Source organism: Engraulis encrasicolus, chromosome 22 (assembly GCF_034702125.1).
Source record: "Engraulis encrasicolus isolate BLACKSEA-1 chromosome 22, IST_EnEncr_1.0, whole genome shotgun sequence".
In the NCBI taxonomy this organism is placed as follows: Eukaryota; Metazoa; Chordata; class Actinopteri; order Clupeiformes; family Engraulidae; genus Engraulis; species Engraulis encrasicolus.
The window spans coordinates 21,867,562-21,888,881 of record NC_085878.1 but is presented as its reverse complement, the minus strand read 5'-3'; the positions used below and the strand labels follow the sequence as shown (position 1 = coordinate 21,888,881).

Below are 21,320 nucleotides of genomic sequence, written 5' to 3'. Positions count from 1 at the left end.
ATGTCACTATTCTACTGAGATTGAGATTATTTTCAGATACAAAGTCATTTAATACATTTTGCTTGAACATAGTAACATGTTTTCGGTTGTTTATGTCTCAACAGCTATAATTATAACTTCATTTACCTGAAGAATGATTTCATGGCTTACACACAAATGGAATGGGAGGGATGCTACTGCCCTAATGGAACAATTCTCCTTCATCCAGAGTCTAATATATGTGTCCCTCACTGTGGTACGAAAGCATATTTTCATACTCAATAAAAGCAGTTGCAATGTGATCATTTAAACTACTGCATATATTTTACAGATCAAATTAACATATTTTTAACAAAAAATTGCATGAATATGTTTCTAATATTTCCATTTTATTCATCAGATATCTGCCTGAGGGGTGACGAAATCGTAAAGGTAAAGGCATTCTCATTACAGTACATCAGACTATTTAATAATAGTTTGTAGTTGACTGCACTTATCTTTTGATGTTATGTTTACTGATTCACAATGCTTATACATCAAACACAAACAACATCAAAAATGAAATAGCTATGCAGTGCTACATCGATGGTCATAAATCATCACCAGTAATGTGCTTGATTTCAGTCATGGTGTGTGTGTCCTGACATATTGTATGCTTTTTTATATAAATTCAGGTTAATGACAGTTGGACTGATGGTTGCAAGCAGTGCCAATGTGTGAAGCCAAATGATTATACCTCGCCTCTAGTCATATGTCAGCCTCGGCCTTGTCCCACTAAACCCCCAGTCATATGTACTGAGCTGGGCCAGGTTACTGTGATAGAAGAGGTGAACTGCTGCCAAGAGCACAAATGTGGTACGTACTACTGACTAATCAGTGGGATGTGATTGCACTCTGTGTTTGCGGACGTGTACTCTGAATTTGGTTTGCCGAAAACACGTCTCTGCTAAACTAGTGACATGTTGTTTTTGGAATGAATAACATTTAACTAATGGTGACAATACCAGAGGAAACGGGCACAATTAAATCATTCATTTGCCTTTTTTTCTCTTCAGTGTGCAATGTCAGCACTTGTCCCAGCCGGCCGGACCAGTGTCCAGTAGGCTACAAGCTGGAGGTCAACATGGGAGTGTGTTGTCCCAGTTACAAGTGTGGTAAGTATTTGGCTGCACCGGATGAGGATCTAGACCAGGCGTTCCCAAAAGGAACCATCACGAGGCCCCCCATTTACCCATACTTGACAAATTCCCCCCTTACATGGGTGGTGCCACACTATTTTGTCGTAGTTTCACGCCATTAGAACGCCATGTTATCAGACACATGACTTAACCGAATTGATGTTTCTGGTGTTCTTTGCAGTGCCTAAACCTGTTTGTGTATTCAACAACACCGAGTACCCGGTAAGAATGAACACACAATCTCATGCTTAACATATTTGGAGAGTTGCGCTTGTGTTTGTGTCATCATGTCACTCTGCCAATCAAATAATGTGTGGTTTATACAAATATTTATGTATTTAATTTCGCATACTTTTTGTAGGTTGGCAGCAGTGTGCCGAAGAGAGATTGTGAAAAGTGTGTGTGCAGTGATAAAATGGAGGAGGATGGCAAACTGCACGAGATTACATGTGAGCCTATCAAATGCAACACTGTCTGCCCAGTGGTAAGCATGCTTCCAAAAAAATGGCAAAAAAAAATCTGTTGCCGTTCAAAAGTAGAAAGGCAAAAAGTAATGCAAGGTATACACTTATGATTAGGGTTGACACCTCTGTCTGACAACAAAACCTGGACATTTCAATGATAATCAATCATTTTTCTTGCTAAGCAATGTCTACCTTCGTTCAGTGTTCAGGGAAACTGTGTGTTTTTGAATCTGGACAGACCATTAAAAAAACAAGACTATCAGGCAAAACTTAGACAGGTGGCAACTGTACTTATAAGACTTGGTCATCTGTTTTAGGTATCCATGTTTTCTTTGTTTACATGTTAACGGCATTCTATATGTTTTTTTTTTATTTTTCTGCAGGGTTTCGAGCTTCAGAGTAAACCTGGAGAATGTTGTAAGTCATGTGTCCAGGTCGAATGCGTGGTCCAGTATTCAGGAAACCTCACCCATACTATTCCAGTGAGTTTATAAGCCACACCACTTTTATTATGACCACTATATCCTGATGAATAAAATATGCTTGTTACACAGTATGCTGTCGAGAACATCAAACATAGGTTCTTGGCTAATACTACTGTCATAAACTATGACTGCTATTAACAGGTTGGCGGTATCTGGATTCCATCTGACAACAAGTGTGAAAAGTATGAGTGTGTGGAGCTTGTTGGCCACTTCGTTGTAATCAAGGCTGAGATCGAGTGTCCTCTCTTCAACCCTCACAACTGCATTTCTGTAAGTATGGCAATAATACTAGCTGATGTAAATGCTATCATCACTTGGCCACTGTATCAGATCTTACATCACAGTGTATTACACACATTAAACACACAGCTTGCTTTTATCCAAACCAACTTACATGAGGAGGGAGAATAAACAAGCTAACAGAAGTGCAGCATAGTCTAGCCTTGGATAGGCTGTAAGATGGACAAATGTGAACACTAATAGCTGATGAAGATGTAGAGGAAGCACATACTGTACTGCATGTCTAGCAGTAGCCTGGTTTTGCCATCCCTTGCACTAACTTCATTGGTACAGAGGGTCTGTCACCAGAGTTCTGGGTTTGGTCTTGTTACCTGATAACTGGTAAAAAAATCAGCAAAGGGGGGGGGGGGGTGTAATTCTTCACACACGTGTTGATAGGACATTTCCTCGGATTGTGTGTTAATCATGCTTTTCTACTCTGAACAGGGAACTGAAGTGCTGGCACCTGATGGTTGTTGCCGTACCTGCAGTAAGTTTTTTTTTCATACTTAGAATTTCCCTTGACGGCCTGATATCGTTTTATCTCAATCGCAAATGTTGAGAACCATCCATAACCATCTTCACTCCCGTGTAATGCCTATTTTTCTTGTGCTCCCCTGCAGTTCGTAAGTGTAACGTGACAACAGAGTCCACCTACCTGCAGCACAATGGTTGCACGTCATCCACGAAGGTCGCTATCAACAGCTGCCAAGGTCTTTGTCAGTCAATGTACCGGTAAGTAACAACTTGTTCAAACAAAAGCAGTATTTCTCTGAACACCCTTTCTTCTTTTCGGACTATTGCGAAGGGGGCCATTCAAGAAAGATTTAGATAGAATTATCAATGGACTTTTCAGTCATTGAATTTAAGGATGTGTTGCCATACTAACGAAGTTGTTATTACTGGCATTTGAATACAAGTATATAAACATTATCAGGGCCCCTCCGCTCAGATGGGGGTCTTAGGCAACTGCCTAGTTTGCTTGTCAGGTAGTGACAGTGCTGACCATGTCAAATAGCCATAGGCAGTCTGTGGTCACCTGAACTTGTATCTTACTTTCCCTTTCTCAACTTTCAGGTATTCTTATACGTCTGGCATGGCTGAGCACTCCTGCTCTTGTTGCCAGGCGATATCCTCCACCAAGAAAGAAGCTGAAATGCTATGCCCCGACGGGACAAAGTCCAGCTACTCATATGATTACATTGAACTATGCGGCTGTCTGCAGTCCAACTGTGTCACCATGAAGAACGCGATCCCCAAAACCCTTAAGGGGAAAGTTTAAAAGGCTTTAAGACATCCGTGCTGGATGCAATTTTATAACAAATTACTTCATCTATTTATGTCACCCATTGACTGTAGTTTTTAGGACCTGCTTTTGTATCCTTTCTAATCCAATATGAATAAAATAGCTTGGATGCATACTCCTGTCTTGTCATTCTTAATCCTCAATCAATAGCCTACAGATGTGCAGAGGTTTGAGAAGTTTGTATAATGAATATCAGTGCTTAATTGAAACACTCCTCTTCATCTGAACTATGTTTGTTTCCATTTATCTATAATGTTATCATTGATTCACCATAAGTATGCACTATACAACAACTTGTGCTTCCCCATTACAAAATGAATCAAAAATGGAATGGGAAGGCCTTCTGCAAAAAAAGGTGAAAACAAAATAGTCTTCCATGTTTCAAAATAAGTTTCAAAAATGTAACGGCATGCTGAATATATCATAAATACACAGTCATTTCTTGATGATGTATGCATAAAATACATACTGTTTTAATAAATGCATCACAAATGCACTGAAAGGTTTTGCAATCAGTATAGTCATTAGGGTGTACTGTAGGCCTAACTGGACTCCTTTGTGAAATAAGAGCACTGGTAGAAGAAACAAGGTAGGAAGTTAGGATGGGTAGGATGGGGAAAGGTAGTGGGAATTTTGGGCGACTCTAAGGCTCGGTTTGCAAACACATGCATTTGGGCCTTGTGTTTACATGCAAACAGAGGTTGAGCTCCCTAACACAATGGTGATTTTTTTCTTCATCCACATGCTGTGAAAACAGGATCAAACAAAAATTTAAAAAAGATTGAAAAAAAAAGAAAAAAAAAAACGTATCAAAATATGTAATGGGCTCAGAAAAAAAATCCTCTGATGTAATTAAGGCCTAAGCAGAGGCGTTTCTTGCCACTAGGCTTGGCGGGCAGCTGCTTGCACCCCCCCCCCAAGCTCCTACGGTAGATGGTGGATAACAGCTCACATTTTACTATAGTAGTGACCATTTCGTTTGAAATGTTCATTCCTTTGAATTTTTGCTTGGAGCCCCAGCTGACCCTAGAGTCGCCTCTGCGCCTAAGGGCCGTCTGCCACTGATTGAAGGCCCTTTGAGAGCTAATAGTTTTAGTAAGGTTTCTGGATCCAAGGTTTCTGGATGCGTCCCTGAGAATGATTACATGACAGGGCATCTAAATAAATTAATTGATAAATACATACATAGTGTTCCACAGACTTAGTACAGTAAATAGCAGAACATGCTATTTGCTCTAAAAATGTCTTTTAGGGAACAATCACGAGCATACATATCATTCAGCCATGTGCCTATTGTCAGTCTTCAAACAACATCCAAAATAATTAGGCAGGTATCTGTATGGTATCTGCATAATAAGTAGGCAGGTATCTGCATGTTATCTGCATCTGTAATGCATTCGAAGCACAAAAAAAAAAGCCCACTGAGTTGCTGGATGTTTACCTGTAGGATACTGGATATTTTACCCAAGCATCAATGATAAGTGTCCAGAGCCTTTGTATTTCACACACACAGACACATGCATATGCAGCACGGGTGGGTGCACGTGACGCACACACACACACACACACACACACACACACACACACACTAGTGATAGTCTTCCCAGGTGGACCTAGTAGGCCGACTGAAAGAGAGATGTCGGGAATGATATCAAGGGAAGACAAAAAAGGCAGGATGAGCAACAAATGACCAGCTAACATGGCATATTTTCTTTATCAGCATTTTTTTGAACAACAACAAAACAAAATAAAAAAGACAAGGTAGGCCATAGTTTAACCACATGCATCATAATCGGGAAATGGTAGAGAGAAAAAAATTCATCCAATGTAAACATTATGAAGCTGGCCTTTAAATCCCCTGCTTTGAGTGAGGTCCACTTCAACTAATACATCACACCAGCCATCACAGCTTGTTTGATTAGCTACACTAAGCCCTGTTGATTGCCCTGCTGGATCCTGGATCCTGTATTATGTGCCATGGAAACACCTTGAGCTTCTTGACTTATTTACTGAGAACCTTTTGATATAATGGACGCACACATGAAACGGGCCAGCCCCACATAACAAGGCTGACGGATGAGAACACAGCCCTGGCTGTATGGCGCATTGATGAACTCAGTGGTCAAAGCAAGGTGTGTACAGTGCACACAGCCTCTGATCAACCCTGTGTGCATTGTGGGGGGTTAGGAGGAAGCCCTGCTACAACTAGAGACATGTTCATTTCTCACAAGAAACAGCAAAACCAAAGATGCTATTATTAAAAATACAGTGCATACCACTAATTAAGTTGATTAAAAGAAGAAAGTAGTAAGTTTTTTTGTCAGTGCATTCACAATGTGCTTTACAATTTAATTAGATAATGGGGAAGAGAAAAAAATTATAAGACAAGGAAAATAAAAATAGAGTACAATAAAATAAAATGGGCCCTGCCATGGCCAACCGGTAGGGCACTCACCTGCCATGCCTGCCATAAAATAATAAAAAAAAGGTAGGTAAAGAAAAAGGACATATAATAACCACTGTAAAAAAAAAGAAAAAGAAAGAAACTGTATGAGCTACTCATATTGTGAGCTACTGCCCACAGTATTGTCTTTCTCTATCCACTATTCCAGCCACCAATGTAGCCTACTGAATCAACAGACTTTTCATGTAGGCCTAACAGTATTTTCTGAATTGCGTAACAGACATGGAGACCATCATTCCCACCATTCTACACACCCTCACAACCTTTATGCTTAAACCTCAGATTGTGTATGAAAGACACGGTCAAATCCTCTGACGTCACGCGTACAGACTGTGACTGAGAGGATGAAGTCTAAATTTAGGAATGAAGATCCCCATCCTCGGCAATTTATTCTCTGAATCTCAATTTTTACTTTACAACCAATTCTACATTCTAGATTCAATTTTTTAAAAAATCTACATATACCAGCCACACAGTTCCTACTGATGCTACAACTACCAAATATAAATATGTTGTGTCCTATCCAGGCCGTAGATACACGTACACATATGTTGACTTATACAATGAACTGAACTGTACTTTTTGGTGTTTTTGTGCTGTCTGTCAGTGTCTGAGCTGGTATGTATCTAGTGTGTGACTGTCATCAATGTTTTGCCTGTATATGTATACATGTATCATGTCTAGTATGTAAATGTGCAATGGTGTTTAATGCCTTGATGTCTGTTATGAATGCCTTATGTATGCCTGATGTACGCCTGCTATTGTGGTGAGAACAAATTTCCCCTTGGGGACAATAAAAAGTCCATCTATCTATGTATCTATCTATCATTATTGTTTTCCATCAACTTTGCAATAGCTTACTTCAATCAATTAAATGGTTGAGAAGGTCTCAGGTTTCAATTCCCTTAAAAGTCCACAATTCTGTGGGGCATGTGGGGTTTCATAAGCACATGATTGAATGACTATTTCTGAAATACTACGGCTTGTTATGACATTTCTCTTCATGTATAGGCTTCTCTGGAATTCGATGTAAATAGTGCTGACACTTAGTTTTGCCTTCCTCAGCCCTTAGTTACATGAATTCTTATGCTTTTACCTTTTTGTGGATATTGGGCAGGATACAGATCCTGGACAAGGCAATGACTCAACCAGAGGGCCTATTCCTTAGAACTGAATAAGACAAAAAAAAGTATGAGGGCTTGTCTCTGTGTGCTCAAGATACTATGTCATTCCAGGACAATGCATTAAGGGTTCATTAGTCATTGTCAAAATCAAGGATTGGTTTTCACTGGGTATTGATCAATTGAAATATATATAAAAAAATCTTTGCCATTGTTTGTGGATCCATTACAGTAATAGATGAGAAGCAATGGGCAGCTCGATGAGGGGAAATGTTAATGTCATGTTTTTTTATTGATTTTACAATAATCCATTACACCCGCCAGAAATAAACATTACACAAACAATGTCATCAAATCATTCCTAAACACACGCACATCATTTATGATATTAGCTTGGCGCCTACGAAAATATGGAAAGCATGAATGTTACATTTTCTTTTAAATGTTTTCTCATGCCCAAGTCTAAATTCTGCATGTGAGTCTATGAAGGCTATCTCTCTCCCTGTGTGTGTGTGTGTGTGTGTGTGTGTGTGTGTGTGTGTGTGTGTGTGTGTGTGTGTGTGTGTGTGTGTGTGTGTGTGTGTGTGTGTGTGTGTGTACGTGTGCTTGCGTATGTGTGCTTGCGTATGTGTATGTGTTTGTGATTACCTGAATGGACGTCATGTTATGTGAAATGTCACACAGGTCCTGGACCCAACCCTCTGAGTGACTGGAGGACATCCTTGAAGGCAGGTGGTATAAAACAGGTTGACACAGGTAAGAGGCTCTTTATATTGATCTGTGGGCCAAGCACACCACAGAGGGGACAATATGGGGATTCAAAGGAACACACTCTTGGGGATACTAATATGCCTAGCCGTCACCAACACCCCAACGTCCTCACAAACAACAGGTAAGCCATACAAACTTACTATAGTGTAGGCCTATATATAGGATAGTTATATTTATAGGCCTATATATATATTTCGATTTCAGATGTTAACCCTCTAAGGGCTAAGATTACAAAAACAGGCTGTATTTCTATAGATTTAGAAAACTTCAAGAATCAGTCCATCTAATTTTGTTTGGGTTTGACTTGATGTACTTAATACATTTTAATTGGCTTTTTGATTGTGATTGCCTGTCGATAATGCTATTTAAAAATGAAAATGTTGTAATGGCTTTGACAGGGGTTTGCATCTGAACTATTAATGTCTTAATATATTGAAATGACACATGACATAGTGTATGTCATATGTTGATATGATATATGCACTATGCAAGTATTTACATTGACCTTAGGGCCCACCGTATGCAAGTGGAGAAACAATGTTGCTAAGGCTGCACTTCGGCTTTAAATCAGCATTTAATGGGTTAATTCAGAACTGTTGGATGAGCTCAGTTAAAACGAAACGCAAGAATTAAACTAAAAATAACTAAGTTGCATTTTATGATGTATGCTAATGTCTTTCAAAGTCAATCAATCAGCCTATAATATGTTAGGCTACATAAAACAAAATGCTGCTTGTAAAACAATATCTTAAGTTGTGCAGCATGAATTAACAGAGATTGCTTTAAAGGGAATTATACATTTTTGTACATAGCAAGTCAAGTATATATTTATAGGGATTACATAAAATGAACTAAAAAAAGTTTAAAAAGCCCTATGTTAATAGTAAATCAAGTCAACAATAATGATTTCATTCATCTTGCTATTGTCATTTCAGTTGGACCAACCACTGTTAATATCATCCCCACTATGACAACACAAGCGTTCTCTGGTAAGATCTTGTGACAGTTACTTTGTAAAGGTCATTAGTTAAAAGGGGAAAAAATGGAAATCCATTGATATGTCTCTTCTTTTCTTTTCTTTTCTTTTCTTTTCTTTTCTTTTCTTTTCTTTTCTTTTTTTTCTTTTCTTTTCTTTTTTACAGCTGCACAGGGACACAACAATCAGGTCTGCAGCACATGGGGCAACTACCACTTCAAGACCTTTGACGGAGACATCTTCCAGGTGAAGTCCAGCTGCAACTACATCCTGACGTCTCAGTGCAAGAGCAGCTACGAAGACTTCAACGTCCAGCTGAGGCGGGAAGAGGTGAACGGAGAGCCGACCATCAGCAAGATCACCATGCTGCTCGAGGGCATCAGGATTGAACTGAGCAAAGGCGCCATCACTGTCCTGGACCAAACGTGAGTAACGCAAAATAAGAAATATGAGATATCCCCAGGTATCCCCTTAATGCACGCCGTACCTCCAGTGGCACGCTGTAATAGTCATTGAAAAGTTAACTACCATAGTATTACACTACTATGACATAACACAGGGCCTTAAGTAATGCACTACAACTTGGTCATTGCAATTCTGGTAACACATTTATAATGCCGTGTCTTAATGGGTTAAGGACTTATGGAGAGAGAACATGACCCCTTTAATGACTTTAGGACTCTTTTACCATATCAACTGGAGAGCTGTGAGAAGCAATGAGCAGTCACCAAGTCTCTCATGATTGTTTCCCACCTATTTCCCAGGGCCAGACCAGGCCCGCCGACTGGGGAAGACAAACGGGAATCTTGTCCTGGTCCCAGGAATTAGGGGTCCCAGAACTGGGTCCTCATGAAGTTGCGATTAACTATTCCATTTTATTAAAAAAATATGTTGGTTTTAGGGAGAGATAAATGTGCTACATTTGCATTCAATAAATGATTTCTAGATCTTTTGCCTTTCTTGTTCTTAAAAGTGGATGGGAGGAGAGGGGATAGGAGGGAGGGCCCATTCAGAGATTTCTGTCCTGGGCCCAACCAAAGCTCAAAGCAACCCTGGAGCGGACATTCCAAGCTCAGAAAGTAAAAACCCTGCACCAATCTTACCCTGGTCCCTGGCTTAACAGTACAGTGCCTTAGTTGTTTGAGCCGCGAGCACATAACACCCAGTTATGACTTGCTTCAGTCAGCAATGGTGTTGTCATTTCTAACAGGGTGACGTTACCATACGGAAATGCCGGGATCTACATTGAGAAGACATCTTCTTACATCTTAGTGAAGGCCAAACTTGGACTGGTGCTCATGTGGAATGAAGAGGATGCTCTCTTGGTAAGATGCTGAAACCATGACAGAGAACATTGTCAAAAGACTTCTCTTCTCTTCTCTTCTCTTCTCTTCTCTTCTCTTCTCTTCTCTTCTCTTCTCTTCTCTTCTCTTCTCTTCTCTTCTCCTCTAAGTTGACCTCTACTGTAAGTTAGCCTACCTAACTAGCATCTTTCCTATCTCACAACAGCTTGAGGTGGATGCAAAGTACAAGAACCAAACGTGTGGTCTCTGTGGCGACTTCAATGGAGTGCAGATGTACGACGAGTTCTACTTAAACGGTAAGCAGAGCCGGTTTTACCAATAAGCAGACTAGGCAATAGCCTAGGGCTCCACCAAAACTGCCCAATATAGGGGCAACAGTCAGCCCTGCCATGGTAAACGCCAGCAAAAATAATTCAAGAGAGCCCTTTGTCTATATCGTTTTCCTAGGGCCCCTAAAAACATCCGCCACTGCCACGGGGTGTCTTTCGAGCTAAGGTGTAAGCAAGTCTTTTTGGAGGTTGAGGACATTTTACCTTTAATCCAAATTTCATATTCATTTCTTTTTTACAAGTAGGTCTACAGTCGGTAATTGCCTTCATTCAGATAGGATAGTAGAGACGAACAGGAAAGTACTGGGAGACCGAGATGGGAGAGTTTGGAATTTTCGAGGCCAGATTTAAATCTAGGTTCCCAAGGGTAGAGCTGCCCGTATTGTGGTACGTGTGTATTATTAGCATGCTGAAGCACAGCACTCCTTCTTGTTCACTCCGGCCTAATCTCCAAAATATGCCTATGGAGGCAGCCGTGGATAGGGAGGTGGTCTGAAGATAAGAGGGTTGCAGGTTCGAATCCCAACCTTAACTCTCCCTAGACCTCCATCCATGGCTGAAGAGCCCTTGGGCAAGGCCTCTAAACCCAGATTGTTGTAACCAACACCCTGAAAATATCTGTAAATCACTTTTGATAGAAGCATCAGTTATGTGTAATGTAATGTCACAACGTAGTTCATTGTGCCGCAACTGTAATGCGATTGAAAAACATCCCAATGAAGAAAATGTCAAATAAGTCCAAAAATGTGTGCCATATTTGTGGCTCTCTTTTTAACGCAACATGCCTGTACATGCCACTGTGTTTCAGGAGGTCTGCTGTCAGCATCTTCTTACGCAAACCAGTGGAGGCTGGATGGCCCCACTGAGACATGCGAGGAGCAGACACTGCCCACAAAGGAAAACTGTGGAGATGAGGTGAGAAAATCAGGAAAGCCACATACAACGAATACTATACAACAACATACACATCTGGGTATAGTACCTGAAGCCATGAATTATTATAAGTCACCTGGGTTCAGCAATGCTGAAGAGTTGTGAGGTTTTGATGTGACTTGAAATCCTTATATGCTCCTAAAAGATTAAAAAATAATAATAATAATAACAGGGCCAATACTGTACCATGCCTTTTATGAGGGACGCCATAGATTAGAAGAACTATTTTGAGAGCATAACACAATGTTCCTCTCTCTCCATGGAACCGTGCAGAGATTTGAAGAACCATTATGGTCAGGGCAGGGTGGTTCTCGACAGGGGCCAGATTGGACAAGGGCCACTGTAGAATTTCTCCTGGCTGCCGTTGTGGTACCTGTGCTGAACAGCCAATGACTTAAAATATCAATTTCTAATTACAACATGATACCGGTATACATTTTTGTATGATTTTTTTCTGGTCTAGGGTCTCTACTGGAAGTATTGATTTAAGCACCTTTGTTTTTTAAGAGTTAAGCAACGTATTTAGCCTTGTTTCGGTAATATACTGTTTATAGGCCCAACCCAAATAAGGCAATTTGGCCCACACTGTATCTAATATAACACAGGCTGTTTACATATGGATTACTCTACAGTCTACAGTGTAATCATTTATTTAAAATATTTTATATATATGTCCACCTAATGATCCTTTGATTTCTTTAAAGGACCGTATAGTCAGTTCTACTCATACTAAATACATTATCGACAAAACCAACAACCTTGTGTTTGAGATTGATAAAGTGAATAGGTGTTCAGCGTACTTTGTACAAACACACGTCAAATGACCCCACCTAATTCCATGTGAAGTCACTAAGCAACCCAATTTGGTTGCCAAACATTGGTGTATGTCCACATGCTTAAGAACAATGCACGTCAGACGAATGATGTAGGAATGTTGTTTTATTTTATTCGAGTTTGTCTTTATATTTAATTTATAGTACAATTTCTCTTCGAAATGACAACTGCATAAGTGGGCTTATAGGGATATAGGGATCAGACTTACGATGACAAAGCACAGACGAAATTGTGGTCCCCACTACTCCAGCTGGTCATGTTGTTGTTAGTGATCAGCTGGAAGTGGCAAAACACTGCATTACTTGTTCATGTTAGGCCTTTGTTTGGACTCAGGGCACTTAAGCATTATGATACGGGCTATTGACAGTATGTCATGGTCCCTGATAATCACCACAACGCTGTTGAGTATTGACAGAACTAAATAACACGGAGAGTGTTGCTTTTATTATTATTATTATTATTATTATTATTATGGATAATATGTTGTTATTATTTGGTTTTTATTATTTTAATTAGTATTAATATTCTTAGTAGTAGTAGTAATTGTAGTAGCAGGCTAGTAGTAGTAGTAGTAGTAAAAGTAGTAGGCCTAGTAAGCTAGAGGAAGTAATGTGTCTCCTCCTCCACAGAATTTTTGCAGAGACTTGTTCGCCAGCTCCTCTTTCGATGGCTGTCAGGCTGTGGTGTCAGCTGATGATTTCGTCAGCGTCTGCATGGCTGACCAGTGTCACTGCAGCACGCCTGGCTCCTTCTGCTTGTGTAGCACGCTAACAGAGTACTCGCGCCAGTGTGTCCACGCGGGAGGGACGCCTACTGAGTGGAGATCCAATTCACTTTGTCGTAAGTGTTTCTGCTCAAAGAAAAAAGAGTGAAAAGTATCATGAGGGGCGCTTACAAATGCAAAAACTACAGTGCATGATGAACATGTTGACATGTCTCACAAGAAATTCTAACGCCACAGTTTCGTTCAAAATCTATTTTATTTCATTCCACTGTCCTCACAATCCTGGGCTGGGATGTATAGGTTTGAATTAATGAGCAAATGCAATCCCATTTGGGGTTAAGCTAAATTTGACCATAGGGCCTACATATCTTTCCTCCTGTGGCAGCAATGTGGTGTTTTGTTCTGTCCTGACAGCTAAGACCTGCCCCGACAACATGGTTCACCAGGAGTGTGGAAGTCCATGCATGGACACCTGTTCAAACCCTGACAGGGGACAGGTGTGTGAGGAGCACTGTCTGGATGGATGCTACTGCCCACCAGGTAAACACACACACATATACAAATATACATGTACATGGATACATGTATACATACTGGACACACACACACACATGTGATATTAACAACTAATAATCTGTTTGTTTGATTCTTTTACGAAAGGAACTGTCTATGACGATGTAAACAAAACTGGATGTATTCCGCTAAGCGAGTGCTCATGTGTCCACAATGGAAAAGTCTACGCATCTGGAGACAAGTTCACCAGCAGCTGTAAGGAATGGTAAGAGGAAGGAACAACGGTGGTGTTTAAAAGCAATATTAGGGAACATTGTATTTCCGTCTACTTCAAATATCTTCCAAATACCTTTCCTCATGGCATTCACCTACACATAACGTCCTCATAACACCATGATATTAGCTACAAATATTTGCACAAAGGACGTAAGTGTTGTCATAACACTGTAAGCCACAAAAAAGACACATTTTTTGAAATCCTACCTGAGTCATTTCTGATAACCCTTTCATGCAGAGCCTCTACTATGGCTTGTTACCCAAATGGTAACGATCACGTGCATTTGCCAGCAGTTTTGGGAGTGTGCCATGACAAAAGTGTGACCAGTTGAAGCCACTGCCATCTTTGAGTGTCTGGTCTCTCTTTGCCTTTAGTTCTTGTGTTGGAGGACAGTGGAGCTGCCAGGAGGACGACTGCCCAGGGACATGCTCAGTGGAGGGGGGATCTCACATCACCACGCTCGACGGAAAGACCTACAACTTCCACGGAGACTGCACATACGTCCTTTCTAAGGTCAGCAACAATTCATTAAGGTGCCAATATGAAAAAAGGTCTATAAATAACCAACAAAATGATTCAGATTTGGACTATACTATTCTTTTGTGGCACCTACTAATATAATATAATATAATATAATATAATATAATATAATATAATATAATATAATATAATATAATATAATATACTTTTTCCACATGGGTGAGGAAGGCTTTTTGTGCCACATAACTCCCTCTACATTTTTATGTTTCCTTCAGGAATGCAATGGAAGTGCTTTCACAGTCCTTGGGGATCTGATGAAGTGTGGCCTGACAGACAGTGAGACCTGCCTGAAGGCTGTCACCCTGGCCCTCTTTGGGGGAACTACTGTAAGTTTTGTGTACACATTACACAATAATATATGTATAGTAGCCTACTTATTGTACCGTTATTAGTTAATCAAAGTATAATAGTATTGTAGTACTGTATAATACATATAAATCACCTGAACAGAATGAAAAATGATTTACTTTGTCCCACAAATGCATGATGTAATTTCCATTTAACTTCTGTGAAGTTCGCACTATTTGACGTTTCAATTCATCTGATCTCCCACAGGTGGTGAGAGTGGACCAAAGTGGAAGTGTTGATGTGAACAGAATATACTCTCAGTTGCCACTGTATACTGGTAAGAATACAAAGCATGCAGGCCATAGAATACACTTGATCGAAAGCAAATGACTTGGTGTAGTAAAAACCATGCCCAGGCTTATTGGAGAGTCTTTGATGATTGTTCCATTTCCTCTCTGCAGGGGACCTCAGCATCTTCAAGCCATCCTCCTTTTACATCGTCATCCACACCACCATGGGCCTGAGACTTGAGATCCAGCTTGTGCCAATCATGCAGGTTTACATCGTCGCCGACCCAACATTCAAGGGCCAGACATGCGGTAAGTTACTTCAAATGGCACACACATCAACTGACTAACCCGTTGAAATTAAGCACATTCATAATGCCTGTTCTAAATGAAGACTCTGGAATTTGAACACATTTCTGTTGATTTTGCTGACCATGACACAGGGATGACATGATTTAAAGATCCAATGGAAGGGTATAAAGGGTTAAATAGCCTAAATGTTTTTATGCGTATCAGAGAAACGACAGAATTCAAAGTACAAAATGATCACAGTTGAAGTCTGGTGACCTGTATGACCTGTACTAATCATCGAACTTTTGTAGGACTGTGCGGGAACTTCAATAACATCCAAGCTGATGACTTCACGACCATCAGTGGGTTGAGAGAGGCCACAGCTGTTGACTTTGCCAACACCTGGAAGACCAGGGCCAGCTGCGCCGACGTCAAGAGGACCTTTGAGAATCCCTGCAGTTTAAGCCTTGAAAACGGTAAGTTGTTCCTACAGCCTGCTGTGGTGGCCACTGCCTGTGATGCGAAAGCCATGCCATCAGGCTGTCAGCATCAGTGGTCTGACTATGCTTCCTCCTATCAAAAGTACTGGGTCAGAGACATACTCTTCTCAGCGTGTCCAGCCATGCCCAAATGCCATTTTGTGCAAGTGCTGTAAAACCTTCAACTGTGTTATCTTGCTTATTTTTTCCAGAGAAATATGCCACATACTGGTGCTCCATGCTGACAGATCCCTCAGGCATCTTCTCTTCATGTCACTCTGAGATCAGCCCAGACATCTACAAAACAGTGAGTGACAGTCCACCATTTTCTTTTGTGATTTATTTTGAAATGCAAGTCAAACTATTTATGCAGTGCCGTAATAAGTTTGCCAATAATCACATCCTAAGTGTCACTCCTAAAGTGAGCAAAACCATACAGCACTTTCTTCCTCCGCAACAGCAACATGCTTAGCTTATATTGAAAATCACTGTCTGTGCCCATTTCTGTAGAACTGCATGTATGACAGCTGTAACTGTGAGAAGAGCGAGGACTGCATGTGTGCTGCCCTCTCCTCCTACGTGCATGCGTGTGCAGCCAAAGGCATCCAGCTGAGCGGATGGAGAGACACCGCCTGCAGTGAGTGGCATGACATTGATTAAGAAATACCAGTTGTATTGAAGTGTATTGTTGAACATGAGTACCTATAGCACGTTAAATGGTGGATTATCAGAAAGCTGATGCACCCTGCATTTAGAAGCTTCAACACAGTAACGCCTGATTCTACCTGTGCAATTTTATTAACAATTCTCACTAATAACGAATGACTAATAACTAATCCTTAATAACAATCCACGATAACAACCCATCATACTTGTTGTGAATTAGTAGAATTGGTAGAATAATTTATGTTGGTACATATGTTATACAAATACAAATGTACACGGTAATGCACTGTACAGTACTCTTGGTACTATATCCTGTTCTGAAGGAAATGATAATCGTCTGCAACACTGTTAATGCTGCCAGTCGTTTAATGGCACAACGATTCGGACCTTAGTCCTTCTTCAAGTGCAACCCTCATCCTGTTCTGCCCCTAACTGCTGCATCCACGCTCTCCCCCAATGTACTGTATAGGCAAGTACATGACGTCCTGCCCGAGCAACACGCAGTACTCCTACAACATGACCAGCTGTGGCCGCACCTGCCGCTCCCTCAGCCACAGCGACTACTCCTGCGCTATCGACTTTGTGCCCGTGGACGGCTGCGGCTGCAAGACAGGCATGTACATGAACGAGCAAGGGGAGTGCGTGGAAGCCGCCAGCTGCCCCTGCTATGACGGCAACACCCTCGTCCAAGCCGGAGAGGTCACAACCAAAGATGGAGCCACCTGGTAAGGGCTTGTTTTACGTATTACTGTAAAGTAAAAAAAAAAAAACACTAACTAACAATACCTTGTGTTTTCACCTGTACCTAACTATGCCCTCCACCTGCACCTAACCAAATCCTGTTCCTGTATCTAACCAAGCCCTGTGAGAAATGCTTTGAAACATGTTTCAACTGCAGTTTGTCTCTGTTTCAACCTGAAGTTGGGATGAGCAAGTGGGCTTACAGTACATTTTAAAAACATCTTTTTTTACCTTATTCATGTGTTAACGTGTAATTTCTGATGCTGTTTCAGCACATGCAAAGAAGGAAAGCTGAGTTGCATTGGAAAACTGCTGCTGGGTAAGTGGACCACTGTACCACTACAACCTTTTTGCTTAAAAAAAAAATCTTTATTGAGGTTTTGTCATTTTAAAAGACACACAATAACCCAAATACCTTTTTGCTTTTTCCAATTTTGTATGACAACAGTCTATATTTTTATAATGTTTCATAATGTCATCTAGGTATATTGTTATACTGTTATTGTCAGCTGCCCGCAATTGTTTACTGTCTAAATATACTTAGCCTACTATAAATGACTGTAAATACTGTAAATGTTATGGTGCCATGTTTTAAATTCAGAATCAACGGTGTGTCCTGAGCCTATGGTGTACTTCAACTGCTCCACCGCTGGCCCAGGTGCCAAGGGCTCTGAATGCCTCAAGAGCTGTAACACTCTGGACATGGCCTGCGTGAGTCACCTTTTTTTTTTTAGAGACACTACGCTTTTTTTCTAATGTTGTTTTTTTGTTTACAACTTTAAAATAATGCTGCCTTCTGAAATGGTTTCAGTGCGTTAACAGGGTAATGCTGATGTCTGCTTTTCTATAGACGACACCTTTTGTTTTCTTCATTTTCTTCTTATTTCAAGTATATTTTCTGGGCTTTTGCTTCTGTTAGAATAGGACAGAGAAGAGAGACAGGGAAGGGGTGGGAGAGAGTGAAACATGAAGGGCCAGATTCCAACCAGGGTCTCCACGGGCAATGTGCGGGTGTATTAACGTGCACACTTAACACTTGTCTTATCCACCCATACAGATCAGCACAGAGTGCGTGTCCGGATGCATGTGTCCCTCAGGCCTTGTGTCCGATGGCCAAGGTGGGTGCATTAGTGAGAGTGACTGCCCCTGCGTACACAACGGCATTCAGCATCAGCCAGGAGAAACTACCAAGGTTGACTGCAATACTTGGTAAGCGGTTCAATTTGCTCTGTAAGGGTAAGGTTATGCTAAAATGTACTGTAGTAGTAGTAGTAGAGTAGAGATGTGTATTAGTCCTGAAGATAACGAAAGATTTACTTATCAGTATGACACCACAATGACCTCAATGACCTTATCTACGTTTCACACAAATAGCGTCTGCCAGGAGAGAAAATGGCAGTGCACCACCAACCAGTGCCACGGCACCTGTGCAATCTATGGGGATGGCCACTACATGACCTTTGATGAAAAACAATACATGTTCAATGGAGACTGTGAATACATCCTTGCTCAGGTTAATATCTTCATTTGTTTTCTGAAAGTAAAATCTGAGGCTTAAAGTGAAACAAAAATGTTCAAAATATTATTATTATTATTGTTGTTGTTATTATTATCATCATGCAAACTTATAAATGTCTTGCAGGATTTCTGTTCCAACAACAATGAAAATGGCACCTTCAGAGTCATCACTGAGAATGTCCCGTGTGGAAGCACTGGCACGACCTGCTCCAAGGCCATCAAAGTCTTCCTGGGGGTAAGGACTATGGCCATAGCAATAGGCCTACATAATAACAAAAAAAAGAAAACAGCTGTAATTTAAGGACTATGGCCTTAACCTGTTAAGACAAAGTTCCTGTTGTAAATGTTCTGTTACAAGAATGGAAATCCCCAAGTTGTGATGACTCAGTGTAATGTTGTAGTACTATATTCAATTACATAGCATAGTAGAAGTAGTAGTCTTTTCAGTGACTATTATGGCATTGCATTGGTAAAACTCCATATTATGACGCTACTGATTTGTAACAAAAATGAAAGCATAAACTGATGTAAATTAATCTAGCAATTACTCTCATTTTTCTCAGAGCACAGAGCTGATACTCACCGACGGAAGTTATCAAGCGGTTCAGAGGGGATCAGGAGTGGACATACCTTACAAGACGCGAGTCATGGGTATCTACCTGGTGATTGAAGCCAGCAATGGTCTCATTCTGATATGGGACAAGAAAACTAGCATGTTCATCAAGCTCAGTCCAGAATTCAACGTAAGCCTATTTTTCAGTCCGTCTAAAACCTGGCTGCGATAATCATTTCTCATGAAGGTCGTTCTGTAGGTCAAACTGACGTATGCGCCACTATCAATCCTGACAGGGTCGCGTGTGTGGTCTTTGCGGAAACTACGACGGCAATGCGAACAACGACTTCACAACAAGGAGTCAGGAGGTAGTCATTGACCCCCTGGCATTTGGCAACAGCTGGAAGTTCTCCTCAAGCTGTGTGGACACAACGCTGGTCGCGAGTCCCTGCGCTAACAACCCGTACAGGCAGTCCTGGGCACAGAGGCAGTGTAGCATCATCACAGGCAATACTTTCTCCTCCTGCCACTCCCAGGTAAGACCTGGGGCCAAAGGGAGAACTTAAAGTTGACCTAAAATGTGTTTTGTTTAGTGAAAAAGCGGTTTTACATACCAACATGTACTACTAGCAGGCTTTAAATGCAACAATTTAATATATTAATATTTATTATTATTTCCAACATGAGAGAGGTGCAAATAGAACTCAAAATCATTTTTTCCTCCGAAAGGTGGATCCCTCCACTTACTATGATGCTTGCGTGAGTGACTCGTGTGCCTGTAACACTGGTGGAGACTGTGAGTGCTTCTGCACAGCAGTGGCAGCTTACGCAGCTGCCTGCAACGAAGCTGGAGCATGTGTTGCCTGGAGATCTCCGACCGTATGCCGTGAGTGTCCGCTCTCCTTGTTGTAGAATCTTTGTGCAGATGGGTCCTCCGGCGGGCTCTTTCGCTCTTTGCTGAGAAGACTTAACTACATCAGAACAACATTGCTATGACATTATCATTACCATGAGTAACAGATTAAGATGTGATCATTACAATTTTGGTGATAGTAAGGTTATACATAGGCTCTGGGCAAATGGGTAAGCCATGCTTTGTTAATACTGGAAATCATTAACTCATTTGTCAAACCATAAGCAGAAAAACAGTTGGCAAATGTTGGTTGCCAAAGTTTAGTTTACTTTTTTTCATGTGTACAGGTACAGAAACAGATTGCATGTACTGAATTGTATTCACCCATGTGTGCTTTATATGCCAATCTGTAGGAACTTGTGAGTTACCTTACCTGTCGATTTCTTCTGACTTGCTTGTGTTCTCATTGTAGCTCTCTTCTGTGACTACTACAACCCACCGGGCGAGTGTGAGTGGCACTACAAACCCTGTGGAGCTCCATGCCAGAAGACCTGCAGGAACCCCACCGGCCAATGCTCCCAGCAGATACCGGCCCTGGAAGGTATGCATGTAAAGACATGAGAGAGCATGAGAGCTCAGCCTTAGTACTAGTGTACTGGGTGGAACTGTGAGTAATGACCTAAGTGAAGTTCTTCACCTGCAACAACAACTGCTGTTTCACTTTTTTTCCCCTGTTAAACTTGTTGTTACGACCCAGATCGTTTAGGGGAGCAACATGAAATGGAGACAACAACAAAAGTCAAAATTAAGGTTATTTATGGAAAATTAAATAAACGAAACCAACAGTCAAAACAACAGTGTCTAGGGGAATAAAGGGTTTATGCAAGTGAATGAGTGAATGAAAGGTGCTGTGAGTGTGTCCGTATCAGTATGTGAGCTGTAAAGAAACAAATCAAGAGTCAGCGTAAAGAGTGTGGGGAAGGAGAAAGAAACAAAAGACAGTGGTGAGTTGAGGTCAGAGTGCCTACTGGGAGAGAGGGGAGGATGGCTTTTAAAGCCCAGTGCAGTTGCAACTAATCAAGAATCAGGCTATACCCCCATCACCAGACTCCAGCACTGCCCGTGCACTGGGGGACATCACACTGTTAAAAGCACTTATAGCTGCCT

General features: G+C 41.1%; 2 protein-coding genes across 2 annotated transcripts in view; both read left to right on the top strand.

The window, feature by feature from the left end:
• muc5.1 (mucin 5.1, oligomeric mucus/gel-forming) overlaps window positions 1-3,806 on the top strand; it is a 33,915-nt gene extending 30,109 nt beyond the window's left edge. The window contains exons 38-48 of the mRNA XM_063188945.1: window positions 105-235; window positions 380-411; window positions 654-834; window positions 1,035-1,133; window positions 1,339-1,379; window positions 1,519-1,641; window positions 2,005-2,103; window positions 2,248-2,376; window positions 2,833-2,875; window positions 3,009-3,120; window positions 3,463-3,806. Coding sequence (XP_063045015.1) covers window positions 105-235; window positions 380-411; window positions 654-834; window positions 1,035-1,133; window positions 1,339-1,379; window positions 1,519-1,641; window positions 2,005-2,103; window positions 2,248-2,376; window positions 2,833-2,875; window positions 3,009-3,120; window positions 3,463-3,667 — 1,195 coding nt within the window. The 3' untranslated portion in view covers window positions 3,668-3,806. The remainder of the gene's footprint in view (window positions 1-104; window positions 236-379; window positions 412-653; window positions 835-1,034; window positions 1,134-1,338; window positions 1,380-1,518; window positions 1,642-2,004; window positions 2,104-2,247; window positions 2,377-2,832; window positions 2,876-3,008; window positions 3,121-3,462) is intronic.
• A 4,256-nt stretch (window positions 3,807-8,062) lies between these two features.
• The window catches only part of muc5.2 (mucin 5.2), a 34,650-nt gene continuing 21,392 nt past the window's right edge, over window positions 8,063-21,320 (top strand). The window contains exons 1-26 of the mRNA XM_063188239.1: window positions 8,063-8,168; window positions 8,983-9,036; window positions 9,190-9,448; window positions 10,234-10,348; window positions 10,533-10,623; window positions 11,465-11,571; window positions 13,053-13,263; window positions 13,562-13,687; window positions 13,808-13,925; window positions 14,312-14,450; window positions 14,693-14,803; window positions 15,033-15,102; window positions 15,227-15,364; window positions 15,655-15,819; window positions 16,035-16,129; window positions 16,333-16,459; window positions 16,958-17,213; window positions 17,502-17,548; window positions 17,831-17,940; window positions 18,287-18,438; window positions 18,604-18,742; window positions 18,872-18,982; window positions 19,311-19,490; window positions 19,597-19,836; window positions 20,030-20,186; window positions 20,626-20,754. Coding sequence (XP_063044309.1) covers window positions 8,087-8,168; window positions 8,983-9,036; window positions 9,190-9,448; window positions 10,234-10,348; window positions 10,533-10,623; window positions 11,465-11,571; window positions 13,053-13,263; window positions 13,562-13,687; window positions 13,808-13,925; window positions 14,312-14,450; window positions 14,693-14,803; window positions 15,033-15,102; window positions 15,227-15,364; window positions 15,655-15,819; window positions 16,035-16,129; window positions 16,333-16,459; window positions 16,958-17,213; window positions 17,502-17,548; window positions 17,831-17,940; window positions 18,287-18,438; window positions 18,604-18,742; window positions 18,872-18,982; window positions 19,311-19,490; window positions 19,597-19,836; window positions 20,030-20,186; window positions 20,626-20,754 — 3,529 coding nt within the window. The 5' untranslated portion in view covers window positions 8,063-8,086. The remainder of the gene's footprint in view (window positions 8,169-8,982; window positions 9,037-9,189; window positions 9,449-10,233; window positions 10,349-10,532; window positions 10,624-11,464; window positions 11,572-13,052; window positions 13,264-13,561; window positions 13,688-13,807; window positions 13,926-14,311; window positions 14,451-14,692; window positions 14,804-15,032; window positions 15,103-15,226; window positions 15,365-15,654; window positions 15,820-16,034; window positions 16,130-16,332; window positions 16,460-16,957; window positions 17,214-17,501; window positions 17,549-17,830; window positions 17,941-18,286; window positions 18,439-18,603; window positions 18,743-18,871; window positions 18,983-19,310; window positions 19,491-19,596; window positions 19,837-20,029; window positions 20,187-20,625; window positions 20,755-21,320) is intronic.